The sequence below is a fragment of the Mesoplodon densirostris genome, chromosome 5, assembly GCF_025265405.1.
Source record: "Mesoplodon densirostris isolate mMesDen1 chromosome 5, mMesDen1 primary haplotype, whole genome shotgun sequence".
Lineage (NCBI taxonomy): Eukaryota > Metazoa > Chordata > Mammalia > Artiodactyla > Ziphiidae > Mesoplodon > Mesoplodon densirostris.
The window spans coordinates 79,889,658-79,906,196 of record NC_082665.1 but is presented as its reverse complement, the minus strand read 5'-3'; the positions used below and the strand labels follow the sequence as shown (position 1 = coordinate 79,906,196).

Here is a 16,539-nt window from a genome sequence, read left to right as displayed (position 1 = left end):
AATTACCTCAGGAATGCAATAAAGGGCACTAATGACCTGCTAAGCCCTCCCTCCCTTAAGGACTGAAAACTGGTTTATCAAGAGAATAATAGTCAATACATGAAGGGTTGTCTAGATTTGTGCATGCACCTTGTTCCAACTTATTTATAGTCATACCTTCAGAAAAAGCTTGTTACTGACTGGCCACGTATTCTGGGATTTGTTTTTATGAAGTGAGAACCTCAGTACTGTAAACCAAATACTGAATATTTTAGTCGGTAGTAGTTGACGCTGGAGAGGGGTCTGTGTACGGGAGGCCTGGATTACATGTGTCTGTATCCAAAAGCATTTCTTTCAGATTTTTCTCTGCCATTTCAAGCTCCAATAACTGTCAAAAAAAGTCTTCATGGTTGGTCAGCCTTGGTTATGTAAGTGAGAAGAGCTCGCTTCAAAGTGGAGCACACGTTCAGACATAGTGCCCCATAGGATTCGTGTGTATGCGGAGGAGCAGTAGGTGAATAGAATGGCATTTCATAAACAGATCTTCTGAGGGAGAAAACTTACTACCTGAAATGAATATTATTAATGCAAGGAATAGCCAGAAAGACAGCTCCTTGTGTTCTCAGAATGCTGCTGTGATTTTATTTAATTCCAGTTAATTTTGTGTGTTTGGACCAAAAGCATCTTGGATAGTTGTATTGTTTTGAGACTAAAAACCTAAGGAAAAGCAGTAGAGTATTAATGATCAAACGGGGTTATATTTTACTTAAAAAGGGTGTGTACAAAAACCAAATATCACAGAGGAGGCACAGGAAAGTCAGATAGTGTAATTTCATAGCAAGACTTTAACTGGGGCTTTAAGAGAGGACAGCACATGGGAAAGATGTAAAGTATTCATCTTTAGAATGGGTCCAAACCTGTTTTTCTATCAGTTAAATGAGAGTTATAGGCTGAATCCATCAAAGAGGTGTCATTGGGCATTTGTATGTGTGAAAGCATTTTGAATAAAAGCTCCAATTATATAATGCGAGAAATAACGTTAAGGTCAATTTTCCTGAAGTCTTGCTAACGCAGTCTCTTGTGGTGAAAACTGATTGCTAGGTTAGAAAGCTCAGTGTCAGCTTTATAGCCTTGTAAATGTTTCCATGTTCCCAAATGGTCTTTAGCCAAGCGTCAGAAGGTTAAATGCAGAATGAGTCCATCTGATTGAAATACTTCTCATTTGGACAGTGGAACTTAAGGAATATTTGATATGATCTCACTGAATCCCTTGCGCATAACTGGGCTTTGGATCATTGGGCATAGAATGTCCTAGGGCAAATGGGCACCAGGGTGAATTGAAGCCGGAAGACCTGAGGCACTCGTTGGAAGGAGTGGCAGCAATGTGGGCTGTGGGTATTTCAAAGCAGCTGCAGTCCATTTGCTAGTGGTAACCTTCTCCAAACTTTAAGGAGATTTCTTAGATCTCTGGACCAACACACTCCCATTTGAAGCAACAAAAAGGGAACTGATTTTCCTAAGTTCCTTTAGCATCAGAGCAATCTGTGATCCAAAAGGCAGCATTTGAATGGCTACTTACCACTTTGGAGATGGGCAAGTTGTTTATTATTATAACTGTAACACACAAACTTTCCAACCTTGTGTGTATACACACACACACACACACACACACACACAGAGATATATATACTAGTCCCTCAGTACCCACAGGATTGGTTCCAAATCCACAATGCTCAAGCCCTTCATATGAAATGGCCTAGTACAGTTGACTCTTCACATCTGCGGATTCAACCAACCCTTGGGTATGGAGGGCCAACTGTGTGTGTATGTATCTCCTAAAAATTAAACAAACATTTGCTTTTGAACAAAAATAATAACGAACTTAGTAATTTTCCATAGACTCATTACTAAAAGGAAACTTATCTGGTCCAAGCATTTTACTTTTACAGATGTGTCATAGAGCAGTTACTGCTGTCCTGGGGCCATGCAGCTAAAAGCTAAGAGATGGCTCTGGTTCCAGTCTCTAGAAATATTTCCATGTACCATGGAAGAATTAATCTAATTCTTGAGTGTGACTCCTGCATGAAATAGTATGTAGATCAGAAGGGGACTTCTAGGTCATTCTTTGTTTACACTGGACCACTGTTAAGTTCATAAAATTCTACCTAAGTTTATTCTATAATTTTCCTCAGGCATAACACTGTTCATAAGAGACGTTAAGAAACAATGTTCTGTGGTGTTGCTTTTCTTCCTATCTGCCTGTATAAGGTATCTTTCAAAGACCAGGAATGTGGAAAAAGCTGGCAGAAGATATGGCCCTGATGTCTTTTAATGGGATTTTGAAAGGACTGAAAATGAGGGCGCCTTGTGAATACTCTAGATGGCAGCTTTCTCTCCTTGCTTCCCCACCTACTGCCACATTTAAGTAAAGGGGATTTGAAGCTTAATGCCATATTTATATATCTATAGCTCTATATATTCCTGTGGAAAAGAATGTAGTTTTCACTTTGCAGATAGCACATGCAAATAAGAAATATATTACATAGGGGTATGAAGGCAAATTAAATACCACCTTTTTAAACCTATAACCATTCTTTTGTAAGTTGAAGAAAATATTTAAGTATTCAAATTCTGAGTTTGGATTCTTAAGATAGATTTTGTTTTCATTACATAAATGATTTAACCAGCTTTAAATCTATCTCTTTGCCAAGCCCTTTAGGTCAAGAGCTTTGGGTATCAGGGAAGATACAGGAAACTGGGAGGGAGAGTTCTCTGAAAATCTGACTGTGCTTGTGGCCCTGTGGAGGGAGGAGAAGTGGATGAGGGGAAGATCCAGAGTGCTGAAGGTGGGCCAGTCATGGTGTGAAGAGCAGGAATACATAACAGAAGTCACTGGAGCTCTAGTTTAGAGAAGATCAGCCTGGGTAGTAGTCTGGGATGATATTTAGAAATTTATCATTATTTTTGGCTGCCAAGCATATGAACATCCTTCCACGTTTAAAGAATTTCCCCCATCTTTATGCTTTTGCTGTATTCCATTCATTCAATGGGGTCACTAGGTCCAGCCCACACTCAAGGGGAAGGGATTATCGAAGTACATGTATACCAAGAGGTAGGAACCATTGGGTATTTTAGAGGCTGTCTACCACAGTGACCTTGGTCCCTTAGCCACAGAGTCTGGTTCTGCCCCCTCTGCTCCCCAAGATTCTGGGAGTGATTCAATTTCCTATTAATATTCCTTTCTGCTTACAAGTAAGATGCTTTTACTGATACAGATGGTTAGCCATCCTGGAAGCCCTTATCAGGCCCCTGGGCCATGCCTCCTTCTTCTGCTTTTTATTTACTTCTACTTTTTCTGAATATAAATTGGGAAATATAGAAAAGGAGAAAATAACTATCACCCATAATGCTGTTACCCAGAGATTCATACTCCTAATAATTGACCATATTTCTTGCCAGATTTTTTCCCTGAGTTTTTATATATCATTGAGATCATAATGTGCATATAATTCTATAACTTGGGTTTTCTACCATTTTGTTATAAGAATTCCCCCTTGTTGTCCAAAAGCCCCTGATTCCTAAAGTGTGTTGGTGAGTGGTCGCGAGGGGCATGTTCTGGCTGGACAGGAGTGTCATTGCACTGTCCATAAAAGCAGGTCTGGTCAGTGCAGAGGACACAGCCAGCAGGAGAGAAGGGCGTGTTTAACCTGCTCAGGAGAACAGGCTGCTCTAAGGACATGGGATGGGGTGATGCCTGATTATGATGAGTCATATATTCTCGAACAGAAGCCTGGTCTGATTTTTACTTGTAAATATAGTATACCTAATTAATTGTATTTAATTGGAAGTAATAAAACTGCCTTTTCTCGAAAGTCTCTTCTCCCTTTGTTTTGCCCCTAATTCAAGCGATCTGCCTTCAAGTCGGTCTGAAGTAACGATTGGCAAGGGGATAACAAATTTTATTTTCATTTTTATTTTTTTTAAAAAACCTTTTTACTTTATACTGGAGAATAGTTGATTAACAATGTTGTGATAGTTTCAGGTGTACAGCACAGTGATTCATTTATACATGTACATGTATCTGTTCTTTTTCAAATTCTTTTCCCATTTAGGTGGTTACATAATATGAGCAGAGTTCCCTGTGCTATACAGTAGGTCCTTGTTGGTTATCCATTTTAAATATATTAGTGTGTACACATCAATCCCACACTCCCTAACTATCTCTTCCCCCGCTCCCCCATCCCCATAACCATAAGTTTGTTCTCTAAGTCTATGAGATGTTTCTGTTTTATATAAGTTCATTTGTATCATTTCTTTTTAGATTCCGCATCAATAACATACAGTATTTCTCTTTCTCTGTCTGACTTACTTCACTCAGTCTGACAGTCTATTTTCATTTTTCAATTTTTAAAAATTATTTTTAATTGTGGTAAAATACAACATACATAAAACTTACCATCTTAACCAGTTTTAAGTGTACAGTTCAGCTGTGTCAAGTGCATTCTCATTGCCATGTACAGAACTCTTTTCTTGCAAAACCCAAACTCCATACTCATTAAACAGCTCCCATCTTCCCCACCACCTGCTTCCTCCAGCCCCTGGATACCACTGTTTTACTTCCTGTCTCTATGAATTTGGCTACTCTGGGTGCCTTATATAAGTGGAATCATATAGCAGTTGTCTTTTGTGACTGGCTTATTCCTTTTAGCCTAATGTCCTCAAGGTTCATCCATGTTGTAACATGAGTCAGAATTTCCTTACTTTTAAAAGCTGAATAACATTTTAGTGTATGCGTATACCACATTTTGTTTATCCATTCACCTGTTGGTAGACACTGGGTTATTTCCACCTTTTGGCTATTGTGAATTTTCATTTTTCATTTCCTATTTTATTTTTTAACTGAAGTATAGTTGACTAATATTATATTAGTTTCAGGTATATAACATAGTGATTCAATATTTTTATAGATTAGACTCAATTTAAAGTTATTATAAAATAATTGCTGTATTTCCCTGTGCTGTACAATATATCCTTGTAGCTTACTTTATACATAGTAGTTTGTACCTCTTAATTCCCATACCCCTATCTTGCTGAATTTTCATCTTTAAATTGAGTGTTTTGTTTCATTCCAGGGCAAGAAGTTACCTTATCACCTTGGAGATGATGCAGAGGAAGGGGAAGTTTCCGATGAAGACAGCGCAGATGAAATTGAAGATGAGTGCAAGTTCAAGCTCCATTATGTAAGTTACAGGCTTGGCCATAATTTTTACCCTCTGTGTGCTACAGTAAAAATTGCTGCTGTGTTGGAATCTTCACAGATATGGTGGCTGTAGTGTAAAAAGGATATTTATTGAAAATTACTTTGTGTGCTGGCACAAAGACTCCCAAATGTTTATTGAGTGAGTGAGTCAAGGATTCTTGTGTCCTAGAGTTGGAAGCAATGTTAGTGATTAACCCATCTGACCCTCTCTCCAGGGACAAATTCCCTCCTATTACAGCTTGGTCAAAATTCAAATTGCGGTTGGAAATGTCACTGTCTGATGACATAAATGGGCTTTAAGCCCCGCCATGCTGCCTGTCAAGGCTGGCTCACAGAACCCAGCTGCAAGTGTGTGTGCTTCTCTAGAATGCTCATCCCCTCCCTAAGAGAATGTACCTTGGACCAGAAGATTTCCAAGTTCTTTCAGACATGGATCTCTTGGCTAAATCTTAAATTTACCACATTTCAGATAAAATGGCATAGAATAGTTTGCCACCTGCATGGTGCTTCAGACCTCTGTCCTAGATCAAGGAGTTGCCTTTGTAGAAAAGCACCATTTAGCCAGGTAATCCAATGGAAATGCAAACCTGGGAGAAATGTAAGGGTTAAAGACCTCCCCCACCCCCCATCACTATGGGGGACTAGGACTTCTTGACTTCCCCCGCCTTCTACAACTCACGTGATTTCCAGGAACATATGACAATCTGAGAGTAACACCTGCTCATGTTAATTTGTTGTAAGGTTTACAATTTTATTTCTACAGAAAAGTAGTATTCCTCTAGATGTCTGGACAATTATTCTACCCTCTAAAAAAAGAGAAATATTGTATAAAATCTGCTAATTTTGCCCTGACTTCAATTACTACATCATTAAAAAAAAAGCCTACTCTCTTTGAAATAATAGTAACTGTGATGGTTTCCTATAGGTATTAAAGAGAGCTGGTATTATTTTCAAAGAGGGCAAGAGCTTAATGACAGCTGAAGTCTCAGTAGATAGTTCTTTCTTGGCTTTAATGCATTTTAGAAGGGATGAAGTGGAGAAGACTCAGCCTTGAAGTGAAAAGGAAAAATTACCATCTGTATTAATCCATTGCCTTTTAATAGTTTTTATGAGCTCAATTAAATACCACTAATAGGGCTATGGTTATAGAAAATTAATCTCAAGAGATTTACATAAGTGAAAATACAGTTAACATTTTTGTTTCTTTTTTGCTCTTCCAGCTAATTGCTATTTTTGTAATTAATTACTTTCGATTATAGGTAATTTTATTCTTTCTTTAAGCTTTATTTTATAAGCCAGATTTTTGTCTCTGAATTTCAATATCTTTGCCTCTTGTTTCCCAAAACTCTTGGTTGCCAGCCTCAGAGTAGTCTATCATTTAGAAGCAAGGAGCAGAGAGTCTTGACTAAGTTATGTGTTTAGGGAATGTAGTTTTTAGTGAAAATGAGTGGTGGAAATTTAGCTGTTGATACTATCACAATAGTCATTTATTGCTCTGAGTAAAACCCAAGTTATTCTAGTTTCTAAATCCATCCAGTAATATAAAATTTCTTCTGATATCAGTGAGCCTCCTAACTTTCTAAGTTAAATATCTACAATTATAAAAGAGAAGTAGGTATAGTTTTATGGAAACAAACCAATAAATTCACCTGTGATAATATCCAACTGGGTTCCTCTCAATCTTCAAAGTCTCTTGGTTGATGTCTAGGAACCCATATAGGTTGAGAGTTTAGAATGTGATTCCATAAAGATAGCCATGATCTTTCATTTGGATTCTTTGATTTGGGCTTAAGCGAAAGTGGAGAGCACCTTACCTGTAACATTTTACAAGTCTCTTTGTTAGACTTTAGGAGAGAAAATATATAAAGAAATCAACATTCTAGTGGAAATATATAAGGTTTTTACTCATCTTTTTCAAATCTTTTTTTTCTATTTTTGAGCTCTTCTGAGAAAAGGCAGTGCTGTATTGAGAAAGCCAAAGTGTTATCCGTAATCAGTCAATTTCTAGTTCTATTGTCAGCAGAGGGCTCAGATGCCTTATTTGAGTGTTGAATGTAAATTGTCTGATCTAAATCGAGTGTCTGATCATATTTCTGCAAAGGCGGATGTACTGTGCATAGTTTGTATGAAACCAATAATTACCTTAGAGGAAGTTCTTAACCTCAGTTTTAAGTTAACAGAATGTGGTTAGATTTATAAGTTAGATCTGAACTATTGCAATAAATAAAGATTTTCAGCTTAGCATTCACGAACACTGGAATGCTAGCTGTCATGGGGCTTATGCAAGATTCATTGGCACATTCAAAAGATTTTTATGGAGGAACTCCTGTTGGAGATGCACCAACATGCTGTAGGTGTTGGGGCATATATCAATAAACAAAACAGACAAAAATCTTTGCCTTCGTGGAGTCTCTACATTGGTGGGAGATGGGAGAATAGACAATAAGTAATGTGTAGTGTACTAGGCAGTGGTAAGTGCTAAAGGGAAAAAGGGAGGGAAGAAGTGTAGAAAGTGTGTGTGTAAAGGGTCTGTTGACGTTTTAGATGGGATGGCCAGGAAAGGTCTCACAGAGAAGGTAACACGTGAGCAAAGACCAGAAAGAGGCGAGGTTAGCCATGCTCATATCTGGGGGAGGTTGTTCCAGGCAGAGGGAACAGCAGATGCAGAGGTCAGAAGCAGGATCTGTGGCTTGCCCAGCTTTACCCGGACTTTAGAACAGAGAGGGAGGCAGGACCCTCACGCTGGCCTTCTTACTCCTCCTAGTCTACCGTCTAGCTAAGGGATTCAAACCACACCGAAAGCTTTTGCTCTTTTAAGAAATGCTTTCTTTTGAATTAGTTGAATCCTTTAAGCTTCTACCTCATTAATTTGAGGCTTCAGCCATAGAGAAAATCTGGCTCATACTGTAATAAGCCATAGGTAAAGCCGGTGTGTTCAATGACCCAAGAATCACACAGCTCAAAGACTCTGGGGACAGCTTCCTTTCAACCACAGCACAGTAATCTAACAGGTTTGATTCAGTGGGGCCAGCTCACCATTATTCATTTTTATGGGGTCCTCTAATGTCAGTGTGCCTTACAGACTTTCCACCCCCATGGTTCAACCTCACTGATTATTTGCCTCTTCTGCTGAGCTATTCAGTATCTTTTTCCTTGCACTCTCTGAATCTGGGTTCAGCCAGCTTCTCAGGCACAAATATCAAGCTGTCTATCTCCTACATGAAGCTCATCCCGTGAACACCAAGCCTTCCAACAAGTTTAAACAAGCCCTAGTAGAGTAACATGTAACCACTTTTTGTGTTATGTTAGTACCCTAAAACCATTATTCACTCTGCATGTCTCACACTAAATACTTTAATAGTTTCCTCCCTCCCTACTACCTTAGATTGACCTTCTTTCCTAAGCTATTCATTTTATGATTTGAGCCATTTTAAGGGCGATTATGAATCTTGTTGGTTTAAGACTTGTCAGCACTCATGGAAAGGATGAGTTACCTCATGATGTTGTGAGGTCCTGTTCCTCGGTAAACACCCACGTGCTGGGCATGCTGTTGCATCCTTGTGACAAGGGGTGAGGAGTGGAAGGTGAGCTGAAGATTCCAGTTGTTTTCTAGTATATGATACAATTTCTTCCTCCCTGCCCTGCCAGAGAGTGAAGGTAATGAACATTTAAGGTCTAATGTACTGTATGTATTATTGATATGTGTATGTACATATTTCCCTTATATTTCAAAGTTATTATCTTCTGAGAATTATTGCCGAGAACTCAACTATCCCTGTTGTTTTTTTAAATTAATTTTTATTGGAGTGTAGTTGATTTACAGTGTTGTGTCAGTTTCTGCTGTATAGCAAGGTGAATCAGCTATACATATACATATATCCACTCTTTTTTAGATTCTTTTCCCATATAGGTCATCACAGAGTATTGAGTAGAGTTCCCTGTGCTATACAGTAGGTTCTTACTAGTTATCTGTTTTATATATAGTAGTGTGTCTGTGTCAATCCCAAGCTCCCAATTTATCCCTTCCTCTTTCCCCCTTGGTAACCATAATTTTGTTTTCTACAACTATTTCTTGTTGGTAATATGTCTTTCCTTTCTATTCTAGATGTTCTGTGACTTCACTATTAAATGACGAGGAGTAGGTTTATTTTTCTTAGCACTCCATATTCACTTCCTACTGGAGAACTCATGTTTTCTTTCATTCTAGAAAATTCTTAACAGTTTTGTTCTTTAAATATGTTTTTATGCCATTTCATCAGTCTTCTTTTTCTGGAAGTATTATTAGATTTAGGTTAGAATGTTAATTTTCTATATCTCTTAATTCTTTAATGCTTTCTTTATGTCTCTGCTGGTTCTGGGTACTATATATTTACAGTATTATTTTCCAATTCATTAATTATCTCTTTGACTACATCTGGTCTAGAGTTTATCCCAGTTATTCTTTTAATTTCAATGACTATATACTTGATATACAAAATTTTTATTGTTTTTTTTTCATAAACACCTGTTCTTATTTTACTGTTTGGCTTCTTAGTTTCTTGTTCTTTTTATGGAGCTATTTCTTTATATCTTTGAGCATCTAAACATACTTATTTCAAAGTGAAAGAGTGAGTCTCCTTTCCATGTGTTGATGTTTTTAGCACTCCATCTTAGCATTAGTTTTTCCACATGGGTTTTAGAATTTCAGGTTGAATATTCAGTTTTGAGTGGAATGTTTTTTCCCCTTCCATTCTCCTTCTTTCTGTATTTAACCTTCTTATCTAATGGTTTTAGGATTGCTTCTACTTGAACACTAAGCACCCCCCACCCCCATGGCACCCACACATATACACACAGCCCACCTGTGCCCCAAGTTCCTAACCAGACCTTACATTGATTGAGAGTTCTCTGCCACTAGAGATGTTGAAGATATTACCCATTCAGTCACCAAGCAAACCAACGCTTTGGTTGTCTTCTTATTCTTGCCTCTTTTGATATTAAAATTTGAATCTTCCTCACAGTAGTTTTATTTTTTTAAATGTTTCCTATTATAAGCAAGGATCCCATTCCAGCTTTCTTCACCACCTTGGTTTCATGTTGAGAGACCAGCTCTAATCTCCCACAGCATGTGGAGCACTTTTAGTTTCTATTGTACTGTAAAATATAAATTCTTGGCCACCTTTGCCCACTGTGAATGTGGAGCTCAGCTACATTTATGATCTGCAGTGATCTTGTTTATTTTATTTTGACCAAGATTATGACTTTTCTCTTTGTTAGTTCTTCTGTCATTGGAGCAGTGGGGGACTTCAAAGCATGAATGTACACTGTCATATATAAACCCACATGTATGTACAGATGCACAAACCCAGACTTACATTCATTTTGGACAGTATTTTTTTGTTTTTTCTTAATGTATATGAAGAATGTTTGCTCTAATAACATTTAAAAATGTATGCTTAACAGCTCTGAAGAAACATTATCTTTTGCTATTTTTCTGACATTGTACTATTATTTTTTTATACCTGAGCTAAAATCAGCTTTTAAATATGAACCACTTGTTGAACCCTTACTAGCACCAGCACTATGCTAAGGATTTTATACTTATAGTATTTCATTTTATTCCTATAGCCATGGGGATGGGGTTGAAACTATCATTTCTAATGTTTTACAGATTAGGAAAATGGGGTTGTGATAAAGTAATTAATCTAGTGATTAATTTAGAGGAGGAAAATTATATGGGCCATCCTTGCTCTCAAGCATGATATTTTATATGACCTCTCAGATTTATGTCTTTTGGGGAGTTCATCTAGCTGGAGAGACACACTTATCACACTGGCAACAAATAATAACAAACTTGACAAATTGTTATGTTATGTGGAATTGACTTAAGAGAATGTGAATTCAGAGGAAAGAGAGCTGAGGGTAGCCTGGAATACCCAGAGTAGGTCAGATGACATACTGGGTAGCAGTCATCAAACACACAGGCTTTGGAGCCTAGGTCAAAGCCTGGCTCTGCCACTCTAGGCCTCAGTTTCTTTATCCTCATTTTCTAAATGGACATTAAAATAATATGTCAAAATCTTCTTCTGGCTCTCTGACCTGCCTACCACCTTCATAAGTTGCGTTCACACTCCTGGGAAGGGGTTGTCCCAGTTGGCTCTGAACTGTGGTAGGAGTGTCCTCTCCTGGCTGACATTGACCTCTGACCTGGAGAAGGATCAGGTCTACAAACCTAGGGGACTCTCATGACCTTGCACAAGTACATTGTGTGACTGGCCATAATATCTTGAGAATCTTGAAGTCATCCATTTTATCTCCTTATCTTCCTCGGGATCTCTACTCTTTAAAAAAGCTATTACTACGTGAAAAAATCTTGAGACAAACAGAAAGAATAAGGGTTCTAAATTCTGATTCTTATTGACAGCAACTAAATTAATAGGCTCTATATTATAAGAATAAGCAATTTATTTTTAATTTTTAAATTTTTATTTTATATTGGAGTATAGTTGATTCACAATGTTGTGTTAGTTTCAGGTGTACTGCAAAGTGATTCATTTCACAGAATTAGAACAAAAAATTTTACAACTTGTATGGAAACGCAAAATACCCTGAATAGCCAAAGCAATTTTAAGAAAGAAAAACAGAGCTGGGGAAATCAGGCTCCCTGACTTCAGACTATACTACAAAGCTACAGTAATCAAAACAATATGGTGTTGGAACAGAAACAGAAATATAGATCAGTGGAACAGGATAGAAAGTCCAGAGATAAACCTATGCACCTATGGTCACCTAATCTATGACAAAGGAGGCAGAATATACAATGGAGGAAAGACAGTCTCTTCAATAAGTGGTACTGGGAAAACTGGACAGCTACATGTAAAAGAATGAAATTAGAACACGCCCTAACACCATACACAAAAATAAACTCAAAATGCATTAAAGACTAAATGCAAGCCTGGGATACTATAAAACTCTTAGAGGAAAACATAGGTAGAACATTCTCTGACATAAATTGCCTTAAGATATTTTTTGATCCACCTCCTAGAGTAATGAAAATAAAAGCAAAAATAAACAAACGGGACCTAATTAAACTTAAAAGCTTTTGCACAGCAAAGGAAACCATAAATAAAATGAAAAAACCCACAGAATGGGAGAAAATATTTGCAAATGAATCGACCGACAAGGGACTAATCTCCAAAATATATGAAGAGCTCATGCAGCTCAATATCAAAAAAACAACCCAATCAAAAATTAGGCAGAAGATCTAAACAGAAGTTTGGGCAGAAGATCTAAATGTCTTACGGTATAGCACAGGGAACTATATTCAATATCCTCTGATAAACCATAATGGAAAATATGAAAAAGAGTGTATATATATATATATATATATATATATATGTATAACTGAGTCACTTTGCTGTACAGCAGTAATTAACACAACAGTGTAATTCAACTATAATTCAATAAAAAATATATTTTAAAAAAATGGGCAGAAGATCTAAACAGACATTTCTCCAAAGAAGACATACAGATGGCCAACAAGCACATTAAAAGATGTTCAACATCACTAATTATTAGAGAAATGAAAATCAAAACTACAATGAGGTATCACCTCACACCAGTCAGAGTGGCCATCATCAAAAACTCTACAGACGGGCCTCCCTGGTGGCGCAAGTGGTTGAGAGTCCGCCTGCCGATGCAGGGGATACGGGTTCGTGCCCCGGTCTGGGAGGATCCCATATGCCGCGGAGCGGCTGGGCCCATGAGCCATGGCCGCTGAGCCTGCGCGTCTGGAGCCTGTGCTCCGCAACGGGGGAGGCCACAACAGTGAGAGGCCCGCATACCGCAAAAAAAAAAAAAAAAAAAAAAAAAAACTCTACAGACAATAAATGCTGGAGAGGGTGTGGAAAAAAGGGAACCCTCCTACACTGTTGCTGAGAATGTAAATTGGTACAATCATTATGGAGAATAGTATGAAGGTTCCTTAAAAAACTAAAACTAGAGCTACCATATGATTCAGTTATACACATACATATATCTATTCTTTTTCAGATTCTTTTCCCTTATAGGTTATAACAGAGTACTGAGTAGAGTTCTCTATGCTATACAGTACATCCTTGTAGATTATCTATTTTATATATAGTATATGTGTTAATCTCAACCTCCTAATTTATCCCTCCCCCCTACCTTTGCCCTTTTGTAACCATAAGTTTATTTTCTATGTCTGTGAGTCTGTTTCTGTTTTGTCAATAAGTTCATTTGTGTCATTTTTTAAGATTCCACACATAAGTGATGTAAGATATTTGTCTTTCTCTGACTTCACTTAGTATGATAATCTCTAGGTCCACCCATGTTGCTGCAAACGGCATTATTTTGTTCTTTTTTATGGCTGAGTAATATTCTATTGTATTATATATGTACCACATCTTCTTTATCCATTCCTCTGTTGATGGACATTTAGGTTGCTTCCATGTCTTGGCTATTGTAAATAGTGCTGCTATGAACATTGAGGTGCATGTATCTTTTCAAATTATAGTTTTCTCTGGATATATGTCCAGGAGTGGGATTGCTGGATCATATGGTAGCTCTATTTTTAGTTTTTTTAAGGAACCTCCATACTATTTTGCATAGTGGCTACACCAATTTATATTCCCAACAGTGTAGGAGGGTTTCCTTTTCTCCACACACACCCTCTCCAGCATTTATTGTCTGTAGATTTTTTGATGATGGTCCTTCTGACCGGTGTGAGATGATACCTTATTGTAGTTTTGATTTGCATTTCTCTAATAATTAGTGATGCTGAACATCTTTTAATGTGCTTTTTGGCCATCTGTATGTCTTCTTTGGAGAAATGTCTGTGTAGATCTTCTGCCCATTTTTAAAAATATATTTTTTATTGAATTATAGTTGAATTACACTGTTGTGTTAATTACTGCTGTACAGCAAAATGACTCAATTATACATATATATACACTCTTTTTCATATTTTCCATTATGGTTTATCAGAGGATATTGAATATAGTTCCCTGTGCTATACAGTAAGACATTTTTGTTTATTCTGTATATTCCAGTTTGCATCTGCTAATCCCAAACTCCCAATCCAACCCTCTCCCACCCCTCTCCCCCTTGGCAACCACAAGTCTGTTCTCTGTGTTCCTGATTCTGTTTCTGTTTCATAGATAGTTTCATATGTGTCATATTTTATGAGTGATATCATATGGTATTTGTCTTTCTCTTTCTGACTTACTTCACTTAGTATGATAATCTCTAATTGCATCCATGTTGCTGCAAATGGCATTATTTCATTCTTTTTTTTATGGCTGAGTAGTATTTCACTGTATATATGTACCACATCTTCTTTATCCATTCATCTGTCAATGGACATGTAGGTTGTTTCCATGTCTTGGCTATTGTGAATAGTGCTTCTATGAACATAAGGGTCCATGTATCTTTTTGAATTATAGTTTTGTCTGGATATATGCTCAGGAGTGGGATTGCTGGATCATGTGGTAATTGTATTTTTAGTTTTCAGAGGAACCTCCATACCATTTTCCACAGTGCTTCTGTCCCTTTTTTGATTGAGGTGTTTGTTTTTTTGATACTAAGCTGCATGAGCTGTTTGTATATTTTGGAGATTAATGTCTTGTCAGTTGCATCGCTTGCAAATATTTTCTCCCATTCTGAAACTAATATAATATAATATTGTAAATCAGCTATACTTCAGTTTTACAAAAAGGAATAGTGACTTCTCCTGGTTGGAAATATAAGCCATTCTCATCCTCTGCCATAGTTGTATAAATTTGACTCATTATGAAGTAAAGGAATGAAATCATTATTTAACTGAAGAAAACAAAGGAAAATGATTATCATAAGGGTTAAGTTAAGTTCCTACTCTGTAAAGAACTCAGAACACTGCCTGGCACATAATTTGTACTCAGTAAATGTTAGATACGATCTGTAAGAATAGCAGCTGTAGCATGATTATCACTAATGTAAGTCCTGAGCTGGTCCTTGAGCAGAAGAAGGTGTTTTAAGGGAGCTAAAGGAGCAGGCAGGAGACAGGAGAGGACAGGAGTAAATGCACAGCCTCTGATGGCTGAGAAGCAGCTGCTCTTCAGCCCAAGACACTCAGGTGGCCAGCTAGGAGAGCTCTAAGGCACTCACAAAGGGCAGCTAATATATTATCCTTCCTGTCTGCAACTCTAGCCCAGAGGGGGAAAAAAGCCATTTTGGGACAGTGAGATATTCCAGTGTTTTGTTTTTCATTTTTAAAGCAAAGGCCCCAGCTGTGGCTGCACATTGGAATGACAAGAGAGCTTTCAAAAATCCCAATGCCCTGGTCCTCACCCAGAGATCCCATGTAATTCGTCTGGGGTGGGGCCTGGAATTTTGCCACATGCCCCTGGTGATTCCAGTGTGCAGCCCAGGTAGAGCACCACTCTGCATGGTGGTAGAGAGAGTCCCTCATTAAGGGGCAGCCCCTCCAACCCACTCCCTCCCCTTTCCTGCTGCTTCCCAGCCTGGAAGTGGTCAGCCCTCTCTGTTTCCAGTGATCCTTTCATTTCACGCTGGAGACAAAACAAGGATGTGTTTTGTGTTTGACTTATTTATTTGTGGTTGATATTCCTAGATCATATTTGCTTCTCAGAAATGGGAATTAGGAAGCCTGATTGCGGCTCAGGTGGGAAACTACTCCAGACCATACTGAAGGGCTGCTCTCCCCTCCCCGCAACTCCAGCCGCAATATCCTCCCTCTCCCACCAGGGAGAAACAAAAGAGCAAGATGCTTATGGCTTTCAGCTGTGGTCCCTCCTGCAGCTGCACGGCGGCTGACTCTTGCCAGGTTAAGTGTGTCTCAGCTTTCTTTCAGTAGTGCTATTGGGTTCCGGAGCCGAACGATAATATGTTAATGAAACCTCAGCCACACATTTATTTATTCTTGTGCTATAAATCACAAGGAAGAAAAAGATCAACAGGCAGAAATATCGTTCCTTCAGCAACTCTCAGTGTTGAGACGATGTAAAGTGAATAATTATAGCCTTTGTGTTAAGCATTCATTATTTCACCAGCAACAGTCGGTCCGGCTTTGTATCTTTAGCCTTGTTTTGCTGACGCTGAAAGTGTTTGGGCATAACTGCCACGGTTCATTTCCTCACTGTCTCTGACTCCTCATGTGGCCCTGAGCCAGGCAAGGAAACTGATGCTTACTTACTTGGGGCATTTGTGTGACACCAGGCATGCTAGGCGCTCTTATACCCTTTCTCTTTTGGATCTTTCAACACACGTGCTCCCTGCCAGGCTCTGGATCACTTGATGAAACG

The 16,539-nt window shown here is 38.2% G+C and overlaps 1 protein-coding gene across 1 annotated transcript in view; it reads left to right on the top strand.

The window, feature by feature from the left end:
- PLCH1 (phospholipase C eta 1) overlaps positions 1-16,539 on the top strand; it is a 236,210-nt gene that overhangs the window by 178,353 nt on the left and 41,318 nt on the right. The window contains exon 11 of the mRNA XM_060099970.1: positions 5,112-5,219. Coding sequence (XP_059955953.1) covers positions 5,112-5,219 — 108 coding nt within the window. The remainder of the gene's footprint in view (positions 1-5,111; positions 5,220-16,539) is intronic.